This window comes from Talpa occidentalis, unplaced genomic scaffold (genome assembly GCF_014898055.3).
Source record: "Talpa occidentalis isolate TD23 unplaced genomic scaffold, MPIMG_talOcc4v2.1 talOcc4.13, whole genome shotgun sequence".
Classification (NCBI taxonomy): domain Eukaryota; kingdom Metazoa; phylum Chordata; class Mammalia; order Eulipotyphla; family Talpidae; genus Talpa; species Talpa occidentalis.
The window spans coordinates 60,326,604-60,349,414 of record NW_023601322.1 but is presented as its reverse complement, the minus strand read 5'-3'; the positions used below and the strand labels follow the sequence as shown (position 1 = coordinate 60,349,414).

Sequence of the window (22,811 nt, the reverse complement as noted above, 5' to 3'; positions counted from 1 at the left end):
AGGAATATTCACTCTTAGGGAAACCAAGGTTTAGAAAATGTGATTTTCCCAGGGTTCCAGAAGTGGTCTCCAATGGACTGGCTGTGAACACAGGCTCTGGAGGCAGACACGGGTTACAGCACGGCTCTAACACCGACTGAATCTGAATTATGATTATTATCTCCAGATGCCGCAGGTAGCAGTGGATATTAAGTGGCATGATACACATAAAGCACTTATTTTAATAACATCCTCGAATATTTTATAATTAGAAGGGTGCCAAGCATTCCCCTCTCCATAAATGTCGATTAGGGACCTCCCTGGTGGCGCAAGGGGTTAAGTCTCAGCATTATGAAGCTACCCGCAGCCTCTGCAGCATGAGTTCTATCCCTGGCGAGGGAGCTACCAACATGGCGCAACAGATCTCTTCTGACTCGCCCGCTGCTCCCCTCAGAAGTGTATTTCAGTAGATCTGCCTGTTCTGCTCCCCACTCTGTCTCTGGTGAATTCGCTCACTGCTCCCCATCCCCACACCTAGGGCCTGTACCCCAGCTCTTGTATGCATAAATAAATAAATCTTTCAAATATGTCAATTAATACTGTGGTTACTTGATGACAGAGGTAAGATGTGAGCTCAGTACTGGATTGCAGATTTGGTACAGAAATCTGCCTTCGTAATCGATTAAATGTCTGTTCATTTAGAAAATGATCACAGGACTGAAGGAAACCATCAAGGTGGCTTTTCAGATAACAAAACAGCCCTAGAGAGAGAAAAACTGTCATCTTTCAGAGTGCCAGTCTCTCCATGCTCTGTTCAGTGTAAGACCTTAAGTCTCGCAGCTGAGCAGAGCCCAGATGTCTGGGTATACCTGGGCAGCTCCAGTCCAGATGAAAATCTCACTGCTCATTATTTACAATAGGTAAGATATGGAAACAACCCAAATGCCCCAAAATAGATGACCAGATCAAGAAGATGTGGTACATATACACCATGGAACATTATTTGGCAATCAAAAAAAATAAACTCATGCTATTCGCGCAACATGGATAGAGCTGGAAGGGGTTATGCTCAGTGAAATAAGCCAGAAGGAAGAAGAAAAATATCAGATGGTTTCACTTATAGGAAGAATATAGGGGAACAAAGTAAAGGATCAGGAAAAAAAACAATAATAATAAATAAACAAAACAAAATTAGCAGACAACTATAAATCAGAAACATTCTACAGGGAGGGGGAGGCAGAGGGATCAAAACAGAGCACAAGGGACCACGGTGATGGTTCATGGGTGACTTGGTGGTGGGAATTTTACGGGGATTCACCTGAGAGAAGAAAGCATACATTGTACAACAATGAACAATGATGTGATATATATGTATAAATATATATTACGAACATTAAAAGAAAAAAATCTTACTGTTGTTTCCCAAGCAACAGCGAAGAGGGAGGCAGCTCCTCCTAGCTGGGCTGCTTCCCCTCTTTGCATTAATTTACTCAAACTTGATGGGAACCACATTAGGCTTGCTAATTACCTGAGTCTACAATTCATTCACTGAGCAATTAGCATCGCACTTAGAGCAGCCTGCATGCGCTAATTAGCTGCATCATAATAGCCCCCTCTGCCTGCCCAGCCTCGCATTATGAGGAAATGGTCAGACTTTATTACACAGCACCCGGCCTTCCTCCACATGGCAGTGCTCACACAGTGCTCACACAAGCAAGAAGGTGTTTTAATTATTAAAATATGAGGTGCACAGGTTTAAAGAGATTCATCCCCAAAGCAGAGTTTCATGAAAGCCTGAACTCTCTCACCTGGAACAAAGCTCTCACACTGGGTGTTTCTGTGATGTTCAGGGAGGAACAGGAATTTTACATCTAGACATTTAGTCCGTCAGTCAGTTATTCATTTAAGAACACATTTGAGTGCCTACCACAGCCTGGGAGAGTGCCGCGCCCCGGAGTTATCAGCGTGGCGAGGAAAGCTGTCCAGACCCTGTCCTCATGATATTCAGTTTCTGTGGGGTACCCACAGTTAGAGGCAAGTCACAGTCTCGAGAAGGGTCAGGAATGAGAGGTATTTGGTGACTCTAGGGAGCATTTCATAGGGGATGTGACCAAGTTAGCGTGTGGGTGGTGAGGAATGATGGGAGATGGGGGTCTGAAAAATGGGTAAAGCTAACCAGGCAGAGGGACAGGGTACCAGCAGAAGGGCCAGCAGGGGCCACACCTACAGTCTAAGAGGAGGGTGATGCAGAGGCTCAGTGCATGAAGGGCGTGGGCATCTCCTAACAGCACAGAAACTGGCTAAGCCTGTCAGCAGAAGGGTGCATGGGGACGTCATGTTTTGGAAGAACATTCTAGCAGTGGCATGTAGCACAGACTGAGGTGAGGTTGGAGTGGAGTCAGGTGGTAAATCAGGAGGATGAAGAGTGTCCAAATGAGTCAAAGATTATGCTGGGTCACTCAGTGGATGCTGATGCCATTTACCAGTAGGTCCCCATAACTCCAACCTTCCCTTCTCCAGGAGAAACTTACCATTTCTTCAGTGTAGTTCTATTCTGCTTGGTAGGTAGTTCCACTCACACTAACTGGTTCTTGTCACTGGAAAACAGGATGCCAGCCTCAGGGTCTCCCTGGTTATTGGTGGCACCAGGATCAAAATGGCCCAGCCGTTCATTTCACATGGGCATGCACAGCTGATAGAAGACACGAGCTGTTTCCTGGCTGTGTGCCCCACGCCTGGTCCGGCCTCTCCCATGCCTTGAGGGGCTCAGAGTCTCCTGAGTGTGCTTCTGCATCCAGCCCTTTCTGTAGCTTGTGCCTGTCATCTGAGGAGTGAGCCCACCCCTTCGGCAGGCACTGCCCCCTGGCCAGGAGAGAGTTCACAGGGGCTCTGCTGCCACCTCCTGAGTCTGTGGCTGGGGACCAAGAGACACTCTCCAGGTCTCGGTGCTTGAACTGAGAAGGGGTTCCCTGGGGAGATGGGGTTTGGCTGTGTGTTCACAGAAATGGAGAACGTGGTCCCTACAGGGAAGGGTGAAGCTGAGGTGCAGTGCAAAGCAGGCAAGAGATGAAGGCCTCAGAGAGATGGAAGGAGGAAAGCCAGTCCCCGAGAGCACCCCGTTTCTCATCTGAGCACCAGTGAAAAGCCTGACAGCCTCCTGCTCTGCGGACCCGCGAGCCGGCCCTCTATCTTTACAGCAAGTCTCCCTTTGTGCAACTTCTGTCCCACTCAGCTTCACTGGAGCCCAGTGGATGCCCTGCTCAGTCTCTGCCTGTCAGCTGCCCATGCACTTTGGTGTGACATTATATCTTCTGGGGGACAGGAAGAGGAAGGGGGAGACGGAAGCTCAGCCCCTCCACACATCTGCTTTCGGAAACAGCTGGCTGAGCTTCTTTCTGGTTCTCAGCCTCTCACTGGGAAGGAGGAGAGAGGCGAGGAGGCAAGAGAGGCCAGTGGCAGACCAGCTGATTACAGGGAATAAACAATGATAGCTGATGTGGACAGAGAAAAGACACATAAGAAAGTCAACCAAAACTCAACAGAGCAAAACCAAAACCAAATGACAGGGGTCATTTAGTACCAAAAAAAAAAAAAAAAAATACATGTATATGCCAAACATCACTCAAGGCCTTGACTGTCATGAGGACAGCTTAATAATGGAAATTCAAAACACAGTTTTGGACAAAGTTACTTACAATCTGACTTAATAGTGGGGAAATCCAAATAAAGTCTGTCATTCAGATAGCTGTATAAGATAAACGCTAATCCTCCAGCTTTGAGGGGTGCTGTGTGGTTATGTACGTTAGCATTGAGGAGGCTGGGTGAAAGTTCCATGGGAACTCTGCAGGATTCTTCTGCAGATATACAAGCATTTCAAAATAAAAAGGTTTGGAAAATGCTGATTTATTCGTAGTCACTTGTTGGAGAAAGAGGAAGGGGTTCAGCACTTCTAGCCAATAAAATGAGGTGGGTGGGGCAGGGCATGGCCAGATGTCAGACACAGAATGCCTAAAGAGCCCACCTCACCTGGACCTGGGAAACTTGAGCTCCTGAAAGGAATGAACACCAACATAAACTTTTATTTATTTTTTAAAGATTTATTTTTTATTTATACAATAGCTGGGGTACAAGCCAGAGGCACAGGAGGGTGAGAGGATTCACCAGAGACAGAGTGGAGAGCAGAACAGGCAGACAGACCGAAATACACTGCTGAGGGGAGCAGCGGGCGCGACAGGAGAGGTCTGCTGCACCATGTGGGAAACTCCTTAGCTGGCCGGGAACTGAACCTGCGTTGCAGAGGCCGCGGACAGCTTCACAGCACTGCACTCAACCCACTGCGCCACCGGGGAGGCCCTTTGTTTATTTATTTATTTATTTATTTATTTATTTATTTATTTATTTACTTACTTTTAAAGGTTTATTTATATGCGTACAAGAACTGGGGTACAGGCTAGAGGTGCAGGGGGTGAGAGGATTCACCAGAGACAGAGTGGGGAACAGAACAGGCAGACTGACTAAAAATACACTACTGAGGGGAGCAGTGGGTGAGACAGGAGAGGTCTGCTGCACCATGTGGGTAGCTCCCTGGCTGGCCAGGGAATGAACTCATGCTGCAGAGGCTTCAGATAGCTTCACAGTACTGTGCTTAGCCTCTTGCCCCACCACGGAGACCCAAAACAGATTTTTTAAAACTAGGAGATAAAAAATAAAACATAGCTCCCAAACCAGAAGAATCTTTGGCTTTAGATCAATAGCAATCAAGACACAGAAGGAACACTGGGCCTGGAGTGGGGGTGGGGCAGTCTCCACTGACAAGGTGATCCATACATGTGTTCCCTCCACCTGGGCCAGGGAGGACGGAGGAAGAAACAGAAACCAAGGACATGTTGTCGGAAGAAGTCAATGGGCAGACACAGACAGACCCGCCAAGGACGTGACAGACTTACAGAGCACGTTCAGAGTTACACAGGAACCGGTCTATTGCAGAAGAGCAGGAGGAAGCTGGAGATAAAGGAACAGCCACTTTTGGTTGAAACAGAAAACAGCCACAGATGAGGGAGAGCCAAGCAGAAGTTGGGAAAGAAAACAGAAAATGCAGGAGTTAGTAGACAAATGGTTTTCGCCTACACGAGCATTCTAGTCACTTCAAAGTGCCTCCAAGGGTGGGTCGGGAGGTGTGTAATTAGCATACATCTTGGCCAGACCCACTGCACATCACATGGAAGAGCACTTTTACAGCTCGTAGCTCGTTCTCACACCCTGGGGAGCTTACAGAGCGGCTACTACCTTGATTGGTCAATTAAGGAAACAGGCAGAGAAAAGCAAAGTTGCTCCAAGAGGGGGTGGCCAGTGAGCGGCCAAGGCAGGATGAAAGCCAACTGTACCTGTTAACTTTCAAGGAGTCAAGGCCAAGGTCTGCACACAGTCACCCTTTCTCCCTTCCCTCTTCCTCACAGCCAGCCGCCCTTCCTGGCAGGCCCGGATGCATTCCTTACAGGAATGAATCACCCTGCATAGCCCACCAACCTTGGGAGGTGAGCTGTTATCCATTTTCTGAGAAGGAACCTTAGACTTAGAAGTAACATGGCCAAGATAATCTGGTTTCTAAGAGGGAACCTGGAGTCCACTCCAAGGTCCTCTGACTTGGAAGCACACCCTTAAACTTGGGAGGCCTGGGTCTCAGAAGTGAGCTTCTGAAAGCCAGAACTTCTGGTGCCCTAACCCGGGCAGATTCTGGGCCAGGCAAGCAGTGGGATTTTTTCCTTCTCACTCTCTTGGCCCTATGCCAAGAAGGAAGGGTCATCATTTCTCCTTCATGTTTTCCAGAGAAACCCCAATCTCTGTTTTAGGAAATCCCATCCATACATCCCCTCCATACCTTCAGGACCCCCAGACTCTAAAAGACTCTCCCAAGTCTGCTGTGTTCTTCCCTGTTCAAAACACCAAGTTGCCCTTAGGTGACACATGAGACAGGCAGAAAATCAGAATCCTAGAATTAGGATTTTGAAGGGTAAAGGAAGAAAATAATTCACCTTGGTGCTAATAATTCATCTGTAGCTAATCTCTTACACTGTGTCTACAGAGAAGAATCTGGAAATGTAGCTGTAGAGATTCACTTCCTCCTCCAGACAGCCATCTCTGCCACCTCAGGGTGCTGTTCTCTTTCCCTCTTTTACACAACCATAGCACGTTCCACTTCTATAATTTATTGGAGAATATAAGCAGCCTTGTGACAGCTCTTGACTTGTTACCCGCGACTGTACTAGCATATAAATAGCACATTTCCAGCTAAATCACAAGCCTGTGGGAGAAGATAAACCATGTCTTTTTCATCTAGCACAGTTAAGTTTCTGCTGACCTTTGGCTATGCTGTGGTGGTTGAGAGTCAAATGTTAGAATTTCAGTCTCAGATCCCTGACTTAGAAATTTCTCTACCTTGAGTGTCCTTCTGCCTCAGTTTCCCCATCTGACATAGTGAAGATGACAGGCCCTCCCTCAGGGACTTACAGTGAGGGTTAGTGGAGCAGGACATGTGCTCGTTGGGTCAGGCACGGTGGTGTGCTTTAATTAGGAAGCCGGAACTATTTCATTCAAACTAAGATAATTACATGATTGAATGGTGATTTGGATTCCCAACTCTCGCTTCCTTTAGCTGGTTCTCTCTAGTCCTTCCCTAGCCTGATGATGAGCCTTGGATCTTTCACTACCCAAGCTCTCTCACAGTTACCACCTCACACTATGTCTGTTCTGTGAAAATTTCCAATGTCAGCAATTCATAGACAAGGTGACAAATGAAGAAACTCAGAAAGAAACTTTTAGTGGACTCTAAATAATCAGTTGAGAATTTAAATATCTGGATATCTGTGTGTACCACCAGGACCCTGCCACTCAACGTTGCATTTTAGTGTCCATATTGGAGCTGAAACACTCCTGTGAGGCTGGAATTACACATGGGGTAACAATTACAAATGATTATAAGAATGTATTTCTGGCACAGGTTTACATGTATATAAAATATTTACATTATATATATCATACATATGCAAATACTATAATATATTGTATATGTTGTTAGGCCTTTATAATTATTTAATTAGACATTTAACAATTCTTAATTTATTTCCTATTAAATGCAAGTAACTATCAGTTTTCTTGAACAGAGCCCTTAATGCCTAAGGAATGAAATTTTGAGAATGGTAACATGTAGGTAAGTTGTAGATGTGTCTGAAAGCAGTAGCAAATTCTGGCAAAAAACTTTCCTTGTGAAAATCTCAGAAAATGGTGCAATTCTTCAAACACTTTTTTACCCTCTCCTACATTTAAACACTGGAGAAGGGATTCAAGTTACACATCGTAGAAATGTTAAGTAGAAAGTCAAACTTGATTTTCAGAAGTGTCATAATTTGTCTTGAAGCCCTGACTCACTGTCTCTGTCCTGGTCACCTTGCTGAATGAACAGCACCTTTTTCCTGTGGCCTCAGCTCTTTGTATTTTCACTGGCTGGGTACGCAGGTCAAGTGGCACCCAGTTAAATCTGTTTTTCGATACAGAGATGGCTCCTTACATTTGTATTGCAGATCACATCTTACAAAGTTGCCTGAGATCCAGTATTTTCTGGCTTATTCACCATACACTGATGCAGGGATTGAAAGGGAAGCAAGTGACACACATGCCACTCCACTGCCCAGACAAGGCAGGACGCTGGAAATGATCGCCCTGGACCATGCTCGCTGGTCAGTCTCACCTGAAAGTCGAACATGTTCGATCCAGGAAGGCAGGTCAGGACCCTGAAAGGGCTGGATGTCAGCATGGCTGCTGTGGCTGTGATTTGGCTGGCATGTGACAGGCCAGGATGGGTGGGTGGTGGTTAGCCAGCTGCCTGGCAGCAGGTGTTAGGAAAACTCAAAGCCAAGAAAGCAAGACTCCTGTGGGAGGCAGAGGAAGGGCCCGGCGAAGAGCTATGCTCCTAGAATAATGCCTGAGTGTTCCACACGGGGAAAGCCAGGATGAGCTGGGCAGGCACAATTTGCAAACCCCGGCTTTCCTCATTTATTCCTCCCTGTTATGCCTAGAAGAACTCTTTGCTCCTTAAAAGGGTCTTATCCACAAATTCTGAGTTAACGCCTCATAAGAGAAGACTCCATCTGACCTGACAGAGGGACCAACAGGAGGGACCCTTCCGGAGGGAGAAGGCCATACCATCATCCTCCTCCTCAGAATGGGGGTCTGTGGATCCCAGACAACAGCTGGGACACAACTCACTGCATCTAAGCAAAGCTCACTGTCATAACCAGAGGCAGATCATTGACTTCTCCCAACTTGATGAACACCATCTACAAAACACACTTCCGTTTATTCTGTCCTGTACATCAGGGACAATGGTGAGGGCTCCTAAGGGAAATTTTCAGGCAGATCCATTGAAATACACTGCTGAGGGGAGCAGTGGGTGAGACAGGAGAGGTCTGCTGTGCCATGTGTGTGTTAGCTCCCTGGCCGGGGATCAAACTCAGGCTACAGCAGTGATAGCATTGAGACTTAACCCCTAGATCACCGGGGAGGACCAAGACCCTCATATGTTTTGATGGAGAGACAGCATGGTATGGAAAGTGGATGTACCTTCAGAATGCAAAATCTGTTGCCAGTCCGTACTCTGTATCTTCCTGGATCAGTATCTATCCCTTCCCTTCTCTGGACTTGAAGGACATCCTATACCTATCACTGGGTCATTGGGAACTTCTAATGAGAAGTCAGAGATGATACAGCAAAGAAGAGCTGACATTATTTAGTACCTCCCATACACATAGACATTATATCGGTTAACAGCCACTAACCTCTTTTGGAGAACTGGGAATAATGGTGGTGATATTCCTAATAACAGCTAACATTTCACAGACCAACCTCCCATCTCTGCATTTCATGTGTGTTAACCTATGTAAACCTTATGTCATTAGAAATAAGTACTGCTAGCAACTCTCATTGACATCAGATACAGATGTTGGAAAAGCAGATATAGAAGTTGGGCAATTTGCTCAAGAGAATGTTGCTGCGAAGGGGCCATGTAGACTTGAACATAGGCAGTCTGGTTTTAGAACAGGTATTGGCAAGTCTTCTTAATAAATGACTAGAAAGTACTGAGATATGTTAGTCATTAGCATGTCCATTGGGAGAAACTGAGGCTCTGAGCGTTAAGCTCGAGGTCATGCAGGCAGTACAGGGCAGAGTCTGGAGCCAGACCATGGTCACCCATCTCTGAAGTCCTACTTTGTGTGCTACTGTGGAGGAGGGGTGAGTGTTATTCAAGCGTTCTCTGCTGCCCATTCTTCTCTGTTGTTTCTTCACCTGTTTAGTTTGCTGTTGTTGATGCCTATTAACAAATATAACCTCTTAACAAATATAGCAAACATTTTTAGCTCAAGGGTCATACAAAAGTAGGCAGACGACTAACTCAGCCCCCTGAAATTGGCTATCCCTTGCTTTAGAAATCATTCTTTTTTTCCTGAAGCCTATGAATTTTATTTTTTTAAATATTTTATTTTATATAATTCTTACATCATTTTTCATTTTTGCACAATGTATGCATTTTCATTTTGGTTATATTCCCCCCTACAATTGCATCCCCCTTATTTTGACCCTACTCCTCCGTGTAGTGTGTCTCTGGGTTATAGTTGCTTGTTGATTTTGAGAAATCATTTTGGTTTTACAGATAAGGAAACCAACACTCAAGCATGGAAGTAGCTGAAATCAGGACTGTTATGCACATTTGTCTGCTTCCAGAAACTGTGCATGCGTGCTTTCATGTGTGCTATTAAAATGCCAGGCGTTATCACTGAATTAGGAATGCTGGACTCATGCCAGTCAATTTCCAAAGAGAACAGGCTTTTTCTTCTCAAAACAGCCTCAGGACAACAAGGCCAACTGAGCACTGGCCTACCCCGAGCTCTAGCACTGCCTGGCACATTGTGGGCATGCAATACACCCCCGATGAGGGAAATCACTCTTATTTCTGATTGGATCCAGTGACTCACCAAAATCTCAGCCATTTGTTGAAACTGTTCTGAGTTTTGAGTTTGAATATGTAAATGAAAGCAATGACATATTCCTTTACCTTGTCTATAAGGAATCTGGAACAACTTATGAGATCATTTCTAAGAGCTATTTGGAGGTAAGATCATGTTATGTGAAGAAATATTATATTTATAATGAATCATTGTGATGACCAAAAAAACGGCCCTTGGAATCTGTATTTATGACCCAATAAATAACCACTAAGCAGCAGTAGAGCAACGGGGTATGGCGGGGGGTGGGGGGGTGGTCTGTGACTTTATTAAGTCAGTGTTGTCATCTCCACCAAGATAGTGACATTAAAGCAGGGATTACTTTTAGCCTTCAGAAACTAAATGAGTTTTTCGAAAAGGCATTACAAATTTTTAGATCTGAAAGGTGTGCACTTACATCTCTAAAGCATGTGTTATAGACCCATGTTATCTCAAAAAATTATACACCTAAAAAATTTCATGCATATGTCCAGACTTTTGGGGAAAAACCCCTGGATTCCAACATACTCTCAAATAGCTCTATTATGACCTAAATGTTAGAAATACAATAAAATTGTTAGCTTCCAGGAAAAAGAAGTTGTGTGGTATGAACTGAGAGGTGACAGTGGAACTGTAAAGAAAAGACTAGATAGCAGGGGCCTCCCTGGTAGTGCAAGTGGTTAAGATGCAGAGCTATGAAGCTATCTGCAGCCACTGCAGCACGAGTTTGATCCCTGGCCAGGGAAGTGGCCCACATGGTGCAGCAGACCTCTACTGACTCACCCGCTGCTCCCCTCAGCAGTGTATTTCAGTACATCTGCCTGTTCTGCTCCCTACTCTGTCTCTGGTGAATCCTCTCACCACCCCCCCCCGACCTGTACCCCAGTTCGTGTATGCATAAATAAATAAATCTTTATAAAAAAATAAAGAAAAGACTAGATTTCAGTTTTTCAAAGGAAGTAAAATTTAGAGACTAAATATAAGAAGCATAGAATGTGATAGAAATTGGAGATGACTTCCCACCTGAAAGTCTAGAATAAAATGATGATAATAAATAATAATAATATCAAAACAACAATAATAGCATGTGTAATAGTAATACTAACATATTGCACATGTTGCCTAGTATTGTATATTTTAGAACATAGTATTTTAACCAACTTTGCTTAACTTTTTGCCTAGCTTTCTCATTTTTGTGACTTTCCCACCTATTAATGTGGAAGCGATCAAAGGTCAAAGGAAAAACCTGATTGATTTCTTTCTCCTTTAGCAGCACAGAAATCTTTGACAAGTGAATAAACAAAATTCCCTATGGCAGGCTAGGACACTGTGTCATGGGACATTTGGGACCCAGAGCGTCTTGCGGAAGTCACCCAGTTGATCAGGGCAGAATTCAAGATGGACTCATTATCCACGTTTTCCTCTGTCGGGGAGGCCACCATAAGGGAAACCATCCGCTGAAATGGGAAGTTCTGAGTAACAAAGAAATGCCAGGAAATTAGAAAATAAATAGAGGCTGCTCTCTGCTGTGAGGGCTACTATTAGATGAGACAGAATTCTGGAATGACTTTGACCTTTTACAAGCTCAGTGTTTCCGGAAGGCTGGGTTGGGAAGAGGAGACACATAATAAGGGTGACCCTGATTAGATCCTCTCTCCTGGTTCCTTCTGTTGACTAACATCCAAAGGCCAAAGGCCAGCTCTCTGGCCAACTGGGACAAGAGGTCCACCAGAAATGGTGGCTTGGCTGTCAGCTTGGGGCTTCTCACTCAATACTGTGAAACCCTGGCTGACTTCTCTGTCACAGAGCCTTAGTAACTGATGACTCATGGTCTCCCCATGACAAATTCCTGAGGATGATGGAGAGATTGCCAAAAGGCTTTGGAGAAAGAATGAGGGGTGGAGGGGGTTGGTCTGTGTTCTGGCCAAGAATTTCATCATTAAGCGGTGGCATATGGGGCCCCATTTGGATGCTGTTGACAAGAAGACCATATACAAACGATTACCATGCTAATTCAGGGGTCCAAGGCTGGAATCAAATGACGTAACCCCCTAATGGCATTCAATACTGGTAAAGACTCAATTGAAATTAAATTATCTGATTCCAACCAAGTTTTTAAAAACACAGATAATGTTTGCCCTTTCATCAAAGATTCCAGACCAATTTAAATGACTTCATGCAGGCTATCAGGATGTTCATAGATATTACAAAGGCTTTTTTTTAATTTCAGAGGCAGGGTGTCCTCAAAATTTGATGGTATTGTTTTGGTTCCTTACTTCCTACAGAGGCAGAAAAGTAGAATATGATTCCAAAGAAGGGCAACACTAGGCTCTGTTCATTATCATTGAATGATTTTTGTTCAGAAATTTAATCCCTTTAATTCTCACTTATCCATAAAAATGGAAGTTACATAAAATAGCAGTGAAAATAATAATAAAAATCACCAATTATCTCCCTTGTGGTATTCTAATTGTTATCATATACACAATTGTACTTAAATTATGTAACCTTGTAAGTTAATGCATCTATTTTACCAGTAAAGAATCTGAGGCTCAGAGAAGTCAACTTACTTACCTAAAGACACACAGCATAGGAAGCTGGCATTCAATCCAGTCAGTATAATTTTTGAGGATTAGTGTTACAAAGTATGTAAAAAGTCAAGGTCACACCCATGTAATTTGGATGCTTGATGAAGTTGAGTCCCTTCACCCTCTTAGAAGATGAAGTATGATGACTGCTTAGGCAACTTGAAGGGACAGGCATTTTGGGTGCTCTATAGCCACACAGTGAATGACATGAAACTCCATTTCCTGCCCGTACACATCACATACATCTTCTCTGACTCCATCACCAAATCCCCATCATTTCCATCTTCTCCAGAAAGTCTTTATAGCTCACCCTTTTCTAGATTTCACACTGACATGGAAAAACCACTGCTTGATGTTTTCATCACTCTCCACCCCTAGTTTCTCTATACCCTTACACAGGGCGCCACACAAGGCTTTTGAACTTCAAATGTCATAGAATGTATAAATAGCAACAGCTACACTTGAGGGAGCACTTGCTGTACCCCAGAACTACCCTCCACTTGTCATTAGCTTCATCCCACTGAAGCCTCCCAACAGCACTCTGGGAAGTCTCTTCCCATGCGATGGAGAAACTGAGGCTCAGATGGCCAAGAGTATGCCCAAAGTCATACACAGCCAGAAACTGGCGGGGCCAGCTCTAAACTGCATCTCTCTGATGGCAAAGCCCAAGCTCTCAACCACAAAAAGCCTCTCAATTTGCAGGAAGTGAAACTTAATCCAGAGGAGGACAGGACCAAGGCAGTCACACAGCTAGTGAGGATGCTGGGAAAAGGAGACATGGATTGTTTTTGAGCCAGCCCTCACCTCTGAGCCTGGTGACTCACCACATTCACCCACATCCATGGCTGGGTCCTCCTTTCATCCACTCTGTGCTCTGGCTCTCACTAAATGCTACTATTGGTCAAATGGTGACCAACATGCTCTAGGACCATATGATGTCAACTAACTCACGCCACTTCAGTCTGCTTCACCACTGCGTTCTACAAACACAAAACTAGGCTTAGGCTTAAGTTCTGTTGCAGTAAACATCAACCAAACTGGGGTGTGGAAGGTTTGCCATAAATCAGAGAAAAAATAGCATTTTAAAATTCAAATCCTATTGTTACTTGCTTTATTCAAAATCGTCACTGAAAGATGTTCCTCTTATCAGCATTTGCAGGGGGTGGGGCAGAGCAGCAATGAGACATGGCGTTAAAAGAGCCCAGTAGGAGGGGCTCAAAATCTGGTAAGTCTAGTTTCAATTTAAAAAAAAAATAAAAGCCAAAACTCTGGTTGGGAAGCTCAGAAAGGGCATAATTAATGAACCGCACTGAAAAGTATAGCAAAATATCATGAGAACAAATAAAGTGCCTTGGGGACTGGAATAGGGCAAACATCTCATGCTGTCGCGGAGGCCGGAGAAGAAGCCAAGGAGAAGATGGCATTTGAGATCTGAGGTGAGGGGATGTGTGCCCACTGACAGAATAGCAGGACCAATGGCCTGAAGGTCAAAGGCAGGGAAGAAGTGAGGGGAGACGAAGCATATTGTCAGCTTGGCAGGGTAACTGGAGACAAAACTGTGAATGGCAATTTAGACACGCTATGGAGAGCCCAGAATTTGGCAGGCAATGAGGAGCCCCTTGGGACTCTGATGAGGGAAATGGCATGCTCCAAGTTGTGTTTTTGAGCCCGACGCCCCAGCCCAGATGAAAGATATCATCAATTGCAGAAGGATGATGTCAGAACGGACACAAAGCAATGCGTGAGAAAAAACTACTGATTATATAGCTAGATTGAATTTCCCTTATTTCCTATGAAATTAATAGTTTTAATGGGAAACCAATTTCTGACTGGCCAAGAATAAGTATTTTACTTCCAATTAGGTGCTTTGGGATTAGTTTATTAAAGTCAGTGAAGAACACTTTATAAATGCATCGTTATTTGCACTTGATCTTAGCTAAAAGGTGGAGAAATGATAAAATGCATCTTTATTTGTTTACAGAAAGCCAAGACTTATGGGGAAAGAAAGGCAAAGGGGAGAAGATGTATAAGAACAGACTCCATCAGTTTCAAGGACCTTCATGTTGCCAAAGAGCGCACATCTCAGGACCAAGTGACGCAGCATATAAATGCCCCATATGGCTGGGCCTGGGCTCCACTTCTGGCTCCACTTCCAGCTCCAGGCAATCTCTGCATGCTTGGGGAAACTCCAGGTCAACTTCTCTCACATGCAGCTCAGTGTCTTCCACTACTTTGTGGAGTTTTGTAGAAAAGGCTTCCTACAAGATCTTCATTGCAGTTAGCTGAAGAATAGTAACTAAAGCTACTGAGTCATTATCATCTTTACTTCCTTTTCTGAGTCATTATCATCTTTGCTTTTCTTTTTGTGTCACTGAGCTCCAGTAACACAAGCTAAAGCTCATTTCTGATTTAGAGTCTTTGTGTTTACTGTCACCTGTCTGGCACATATCTCTCTGCTCAGTGATGACAGAGGTCCCAAGGGTCAAACAGAAGAGCTGCAAGCTGGGACAAATGTTCAGCCCCCAACTGGCTGATAGGGGTCTCTCCACTGCCCTAGACTCAGAGAATGTGGGTGTTGGATTTCATAGACACTGAGTCTATCAATATTTCCAAAAATGTTTCAGCAAGGAGACATTGGATTAAAAATCTCAAGCAAAGCCCTCTGTATGTCCTCTACCTTGATTGGCTCCTATGGTTGTGCCTGGGGAGTGAGTGCCTGGACTAGATTCTCTTCACCATCCCCTGCTCTTGGGGTGATCATGTCAGAGAGGTCTGTCTTAGTGCTTAAGGCCCTGATGAAGATGGCAGACATGCACACAGGTAGAATCACATTATTGAGGGCCCTGAGCTTCTGGTTTTACCTGGAGGAGAACCTGATACCATGGACCAAATTCTCCAGCTTCTAAAAACCCAAAACTTCCAAGGGATGGGTTGGGTATGAAGTGACAGAGTAGCTACACAAAACTCATGCATGGTGTTCACATTTGACAAGAGATGCCACTTGAACCCGCTCCACTGATCTGTGAGAGTCCCAATCTATGAATTTGGCACCTTCTTGTATATTCAATATTTGGTTATTAACTTTAAGACTTAAGCTCCCCCCCCATGAATAATCTATATAGACATATATGAAATGCACAAATAGAAACATGTATAATTTATTAATGCTCATCAATAAATAGAGAGAATTTATTAATGAAAATAACAAGCTTATGTAGGCTGCTGTTTTTCCCAAAACACATTCATGAGAATTGATTCAAAAAGTTGACCATCATAAAACCAAAAAGCTCTCTGCAGAAACAAATTAAAATTGGGGACCCTAGTACGTTCTAAGTTTTAGCTTTCAAATCAATCATAGATATCACTAATGAGTTCAAAAAACAAGATACAGCCATCACTAAAAGTTGTAATCCTTTGAAATTATATAATTCAGTTCCATGTTTTAGATACTGTTCCACGTACTTTATATGACAATTATACAATGGGACTCAGAACATCATGAATGATATGAGAGGCCCCATTTGTAATTCTACTTTACTAAAAAATGTAAACAAAACTAAAGTGTTAGCTAAGTAACATTAAGCCATAACTAACAATAATTTAGACTATTAGATTAGGAAAAGTATTAAAAGTTATCTGCTTCATAGTAAACTATGTAGCATTCTTAGATAGTCATTGATAATCTGGTCCATGTTTGAGGTTTGTTTTTTTTTTCTTTTCTCATAGAACATTAACATATTTCTACAGGGTGGGGATCATTTCAATGACCCAGGTCTTTTTTACCCAAATGCATTCTTTTATGGCATTTGACTTTTTTCCACATGTTTTTGAAGTTACATGAAGATTTAGGCTCATTCTTTGCAAAATCAGCCAATAGTTCCCATCTCTCTCAACCCAGCCCTTTAGTCGGAGAACAAAATTGCTTTGAACATGTTTCAAATGCTCCCAGTGTTTATGGCCCTTGGTGTGACCAAATGAAGAAGGTAGATTAGGAAAAACAGATGCTCTTGGGATTGTTTTTCAACAGAGAAAGCTCACTTTCTAAATCATTTTACCTTTTGGGGTTTAGTTCTCAGTCTTTGAGAGCTCAAGAAGCATCCAAAGTCACCATAGTCATAATAGACATACAGAATGGCATTTTATGGTTTACAGAATGTTTTTTTTTTTTACCAACCAATGTTTTATCTTCTCCTCACAACGACTTCATGAAGTAGGCAGGAGAGATTGTCTCTGAGGCCAGAGAGGTTCAGTTACCAGGTCAGGGTCACACAGGAGGTCAGCACTGACTCAGTGCATGTGCTGCTTCTGCATCACCCCATCTTCACTGCATGCTCCTGGGGGCAGTGGATGGGCAGGGCAGATGTGGCAGCTAGAACAAAGACTTTGGGTCTCATCACCAGGTTCAGAATCTTGGGCCCAGAGTCTTGCTGCTCCCTCCTTTGTAATAGAAAAGGGACATTCCCCAAGTGGTGTTGCTCCTAAGCCCAATCTAGTAAAGGTAGAGAAGGAGTGAGTTGCAACAGCAAAGGGGATTGGTTCAGCCAGAGTTAAGGTGCAAATCAGGACTTAAATAAACTTCTTCACATTTGACAAGAGATGCCACTTGAACCCGCTCCACTGATCTGTGAGAGTCCCAATCTATGCAAGATGCAAAGCTTTTTTACATCTATATAATATTTCTCTTTAGAGGCTTTTCCTTTCCCTAAGGCAATACTTTGTCCCCAACCAAACTAAGCCTTCACATGATGCAGAATTCCTTGTGGGTTTGGATGGTTTGGGGACAATCTTTTCTTCCTTATTCCAAAGTCTCTTTCCTGTGCAGCTTGATTGCAGAACTAAAGTAAACATCAACGGAAATGATAACTGATGCCTCTTCAGCAGCAGGAGCAAAGCGGGTGTGGTCAAGCCCTGAGATGCTATTAACTCACAGCCAGGATCAAGTTAACTCACAGGGCAGTGGGACGTGGTGGTGTTCACCTCCTGGGAGCTACACTCTAGGGCAGTTGGCAAGAGCCATGGATTTAGCTTAGAGAGAAAGGTACCCGGGGTAAGCTGGAGGGCAAAACTGGCAAGGTCTAGAAGGCCCACATGAAGAGGGTAGTTCCTTTGAAACAAAGTCAAAAGGCAGGCAGGCATCCCATGGTTTTTAGAGGTAGCTGATGGCTGTAGCAGCATCTTGTTCTAGAAACAGAGAGGACCCTTAGAGATTCCCCAAGTTCCAACTTGAATCAACAGATATAGAAAGTAAGGTCCAGGGATGGGAAGGTAGGAGGTCAAGATATCACATCACATTTACAGCAGAGCTGGGGCTGGAGTTTGGGGCCTCTGGCTCAAGGCAAGCACTGTCTCCCACCCCAGGGCCAGTGGCCCTGCCTTCACCTGGGGGACAGGAGTGGGCAACAGAGCCACAGGTCTCCACAGTGTGAGCTTCCAACAGTCCTCTCCTTTGGGAGCAACAAGCCAGACTCAAGGGTTCTGAATTGGTACTGTCGTGGGCTTCCCCCAAGGCTCCAGGGAAAATTTTCCAGTTGTTCATAAATACGATGATCAAAGCCATCAGCCCAGCCCTAACCCTGGTTCTTTAGGAGAAGGTGCCCAGCTCTGGCCCAGGAGAAAATGAGGATCTCAGAAGAGAATGTGAGGCCACAGCTCAGGGCCAGTTGTCTTCTGCTTTCCCCCCCTGGTTCTGCAGTGCCCCGGCTTCTTCCCTGGTGAATAGGCAGAGCAGGCCCTGCAGCGCAGAACAGCCCCTGGACACAGGAAGAGCAGGTGGAAGTCCGCTGCAGATGGGGGAGCTGGCCCAGAAAATGCACGTTTGGGCCCAGACACAGGGGAGAGCATCTGGGACAGGGCAGGACAAGGAGGAGACAGTGCGCATTTGAACGTGAATGTGATAGACATGAACAGTCAGACGTGTGTGGTTCAGGAACACGACCAGCCAACAGACCCCGAGAGGGTGTGTTTGGACAATGTCCATGAGCAGATGTAGCAAAGAAAGCAGATTTGAGATGTGTTTGACTGCAATGGGGCAAAGGGATTGACTGTGTTTGGAACAAGAGTGAGACAGACAAGCACAGGAAGGGGACATATTGGGGACAACAGTGTGATTTAAGGGCAAGATGCCAGGAAGAGGGACCGCTGGAATGAAGAGATCCCTCCGTGGGGAAGCCTGGAGGAGATTCTCCCATGAACCACAGGCTGTCCTGTCCCCTCACTGCCTGGAACGCCACTTGCTGGAATCCTGGAGGAAAAGCCCAGTGGGCAGGGGTGGCTGCACCGATGGTGGGATGTGCCGTGCAGAGGGTGCCAGATGTGGTCATGTGAGCAAGCAGCAGTTAGCACCTGGCCCTCTCTCAGAAGGATGCTGTCTTCCGGGTCTCTGCCCAGGGGCCTAAGTGTCACTGGGCTGGGCAGCCACCAAAGGAGAAGTTGCTGGGGGGTGGCAATGACTCTCCCAATGGCCACCACACTCCACTGCATCCCTAGAGAGGGGAGAAGATGGTAGAGTCTCAGAGTTGGAATGGGCGTCACAGATGATTTGAGAAAGAGCCCGCCCAGTGTGAGAAAGCCCCTTGTGCCATGCAGATGGAGGTGCTTTAGCCCCTGCCTACAATTCTCTAGTGGCCAGTTCCACCATAATACATTTGATCAACTTAGTATTTGGAAAGAGCTTATTCTTGTTCAGCCAAAGCTGTTTCCCGACAACTTTGACGCCTATGGAACTCCTACGCCCTCCAGGACCACTTGAAATTCTGCCCTCAACCCAGTTTAGTCTCCTGGCTTTCTTTTCTCCAGGTAACTCATTCCTGTTTTTGTCATCCTACACTTATTATGATTTTCAGAGTCCTCTGAACAGTCTTTGCCAGGGTCATCACTCTTGAAATACGGCTTCAGGAAAGAGCACATCTCTATACGGTGAGTCTGACTTTCTTCACACACATTTTGCCCTCAATTTAGTTGATTTCCATGAACATGGTCAACATTAAGTTCATTTGGAACAAGGGCTAATATTGGCTTAGCCTGACTCTGATGTCAACTTTCATCTTTTGGGCCCAATCAGCTGTCAATTCCTGTTTAATATGTTTATGCAATTTTTGTTATTTGCTTCTTGGAGGCCAAATATATACCACATGTCTCATTTAAACTTCATTTCACCAGATGCCCAATTAAATTTGAATTCCAGATAAACAATAAAAATTTATTAGTATGAGTATTGTAAAAAAAAAATAAACTTCATTTCATTGATTTGTTCTCATTTTAGTCCACAGAGATCATTCTAAGTCACAATGTCAACATTCAAGATCTGACTACTTAGGATGGACTCAAACTGGACTTTAAGGATTTTATAAGCCCATAGGAAGGTCAGATAATCTATTTCTGCCTAGGTATTTCACTTTAATTTAGATATTTTTGGCTTTAGTGGAGATAAAAAACAAACAAACAAAAAAAACCCCACTGAATAGAACAGAATTTGAGCAAAATCTGTGTAACACGAACATAGACAGCCATCCCCTAAATAAGCAGCATTCAGTATGGTTAAGCAGGGACCTCCATGGGTACCTCGTCCACAGCCTTGCTGAATATCTCTGTCAAGCAGCAAATCTGCCCTAACAAATAATGAAATTAGTTGGCCCGAATCAATTTTTAATGAAATAACATTGATGCTCACAAATCACTTGTGTAATAACTGTCAGAATTTTGTAAGGTCTACTCAGCTATGAGTTCAGAGTTTCTACAGTGTAGCTTTAGTCTTTCTTTGAGAACTGGGGTTATATTTTCTGGTCTCCAGGCTTCCCTCATTTCCCAAGTCCCAGAAAGAGCACAATCCAGAGCCCTTATCAATGAGATCCTTTAAACTCCTGAGATATAATGCATCTGGATTCGGAGACAGATGTTTCCCATCAATCCAGGGTGTAACTTTCTCTCTATAATAGTCTCTTCTTTCCAATTGGAAGATTCTTCTTATTGCAGCAGAATTTGCAAGATTTCTTCTCTAAATAATAGGAGCTAACTATTTCTGGGTTTGCTCTGAACATAGATTTGATTCTTGTTTGATTCTTGTTTCTACATTCCTTCTTCCAGATTTTTCACATGAAATTTTCAAGTGTAAACTCTCTAGATAACACAAGATGTGATCTTCCATTCTCACATACCTCCTTCTTGATATTTTTAGCCATCTTATTCACTGAACATACCCATTAAAAAGAATAAAAAGAATGAACACAAAGAAAGAAGGGAGGGGCCTCCCTGGAGGCACAGGGGTTGAGATGCAGCCTATGAGGCTATCCGCAGCCACTGCAACACAAGTTCGATCCCCGGCCAGGAAGATACCCACATGGCACAGCAGACCTCTCCTGACTTGCCCTCTGCTCCCCTCAGCAGTGTATTTCAGTCTGTCTATTCTGTTCCCCACTCTGTCTCTGGTGAATCCTTTCACCCCCGTCCCCCCCCACACACACCTCTGGTCGGTACCCCAGTTCTTGTAAGCATAAATAAATAAATCTTTTTTAAAAATGAAAGAAGGGAAGAAAAAGGGATGGAGGGAGGGAAGGAAAGGCTTTTCATTTCTCACTGGCCAAATTCCCTTCCTATCATATTTATTATTCTCATCGTTGTTAATAGCAATGACAAAAACAACCCATCCATTAGGGCAGCACCCATGTGTCAGGCATCAATTCAAGTATTTTGTATCCATTTCACAGATAATGAGACTAAGTTTCAGAGACTTTAAGTAATTTGCCCAAATTTACTCCGTTAATAAATGGCAGGATCAGACCTTGCAATTTTGACTCCAAAGACTGTGCTCTTAATCATTCTCACTCATGGTCTTCAGAACTACCACTGTTAAGTCCAGTGTACGTGCTGCTGTCACCAGCACTTTCTTGTTACTCTATGATGGTAAAGGTAAAGGTCATATGTGCAGGAGTACATGTAATATTCATTCCACCCGTGGAAGCCTGCAGTATGATGCAGCTACTCCTTTTCTTGAAACACAGTGTGACAGGGATGTCAACACAGTGTAATTTTCTACTAACCCCTTCTACCTATTGAATTCTTTGCCAATTGGCACTTACAGTGTCTATGATGTAGAACTGGCGAAAGCAAGTAGAAAGCGGAGGGGGGGAACCCTTTGGAGGCAGATGTAAAGTATGGAGGACACAGAAAGAGGGGCTGGGTGAATAAACAGCAAAGAATGAGAAGAGAGGATGGAAGACAGGGCAGGGAGTTTCCAAGACTTTATGTTGGCTAACTCATAAAATCCTTGCAGGGATTCAAGTAATCCCTTGAGGGATTCAAGTAAAGATTGGTGGTACAGCAGTGGAGCGCTGGGCTGCAAAGCTGCCTGCAGCCTCTGCAGTGCCAGTTTGATCCCCGCCCACCAGCGAGGGTCCCACATGGCACGCAGACCTCTCCTGCCGTGCCCGCTGCTCCCCTCAGCAGTGTATTTCGTCGGTCTGCCTGTTCTGTTCCCCGCTCTGGCTCTGGTGAATTCTCTCACCCTCCTGCACTTCTAACTGTACCCAGTGCTTGTATAAATAAATAAATAAAATCTTTAAAAAAAAAAAAAAAAAGATTGAGCTTACTATGAAACTGCTCTTGGATGCCTGACACCACTCTTTTTGATCAATCGGGCCCTTATCAAAGAGTCAAGTCATGGAGAAAGATGGACAATGGCCCAGCCTCCTCAACAGACTCACAGTATCTTGGCACAACAGAATGACAGAGCGATCTTGTGTCCCAGTTGACCATTGCCAGTCTCAGTTTACATTATTGTATTGACCTAATGGTCAACAGTTAATAGTTTCTAGTCATCTGCCTTTTGGGTCCTCATTCAAGATACAAAATAATGCATGTCGGGCCTCCCCGGTGGCGCAGCGGTTGAGCGCTGGGTTGCAAAGCTGCCTGCGGCCTCTGCAGCGCCGGTTCGATTCCCGGCTGCTCCCCGGCCACCGGAGGAGGGTTCCGCATGGCGCGCAGACCTCTCCTGCCGCCCGCTGCTCCCCTCAGCAGTGTGCTTCGGTCCCTCTGCCTGCTCTGCTCCCCGCTCTGGCTCTGGTGAATCCTCTCACCCTCCCGCGCTTCTGACTGTACTCAGTGCTTGTGTAAACAAAACAAACAAACAAACAAACAAAGAAAACATGCCTCTATAAAAAAAACAAAAAAAAAACAAAAAAAAAAAACAAAACAAAATAATGCATGTCGTTGCTTC

The 22,811-nt window shown here is 44.4% G+C and overlaps 1 protein-coding gene across 1 annotated transcript in view; it reads right to left on the bottom strand.

The window, feature by feature from the left end:
* Positions 1 to 18,992: 18,992 nt before the first annotated feature.
* Positions 18,993 to 22,811, bottom strand: part of HTR4 (5-hydroxytryptamine receptor 4) — a 50,054-nt gene continuing 46,235 nt past the window's right edge. Inside the window, exon 6 of the mRNA XM_054693971.1 lies at positions 18,993 to 19,083. Within this exon, the coding sequence (XP_054549946.1) occupies positions 18,993 to 19,083 (91 nt within the window). The remainder of the gene's footprint in view (positions 19,084 to 22,811) is intronic.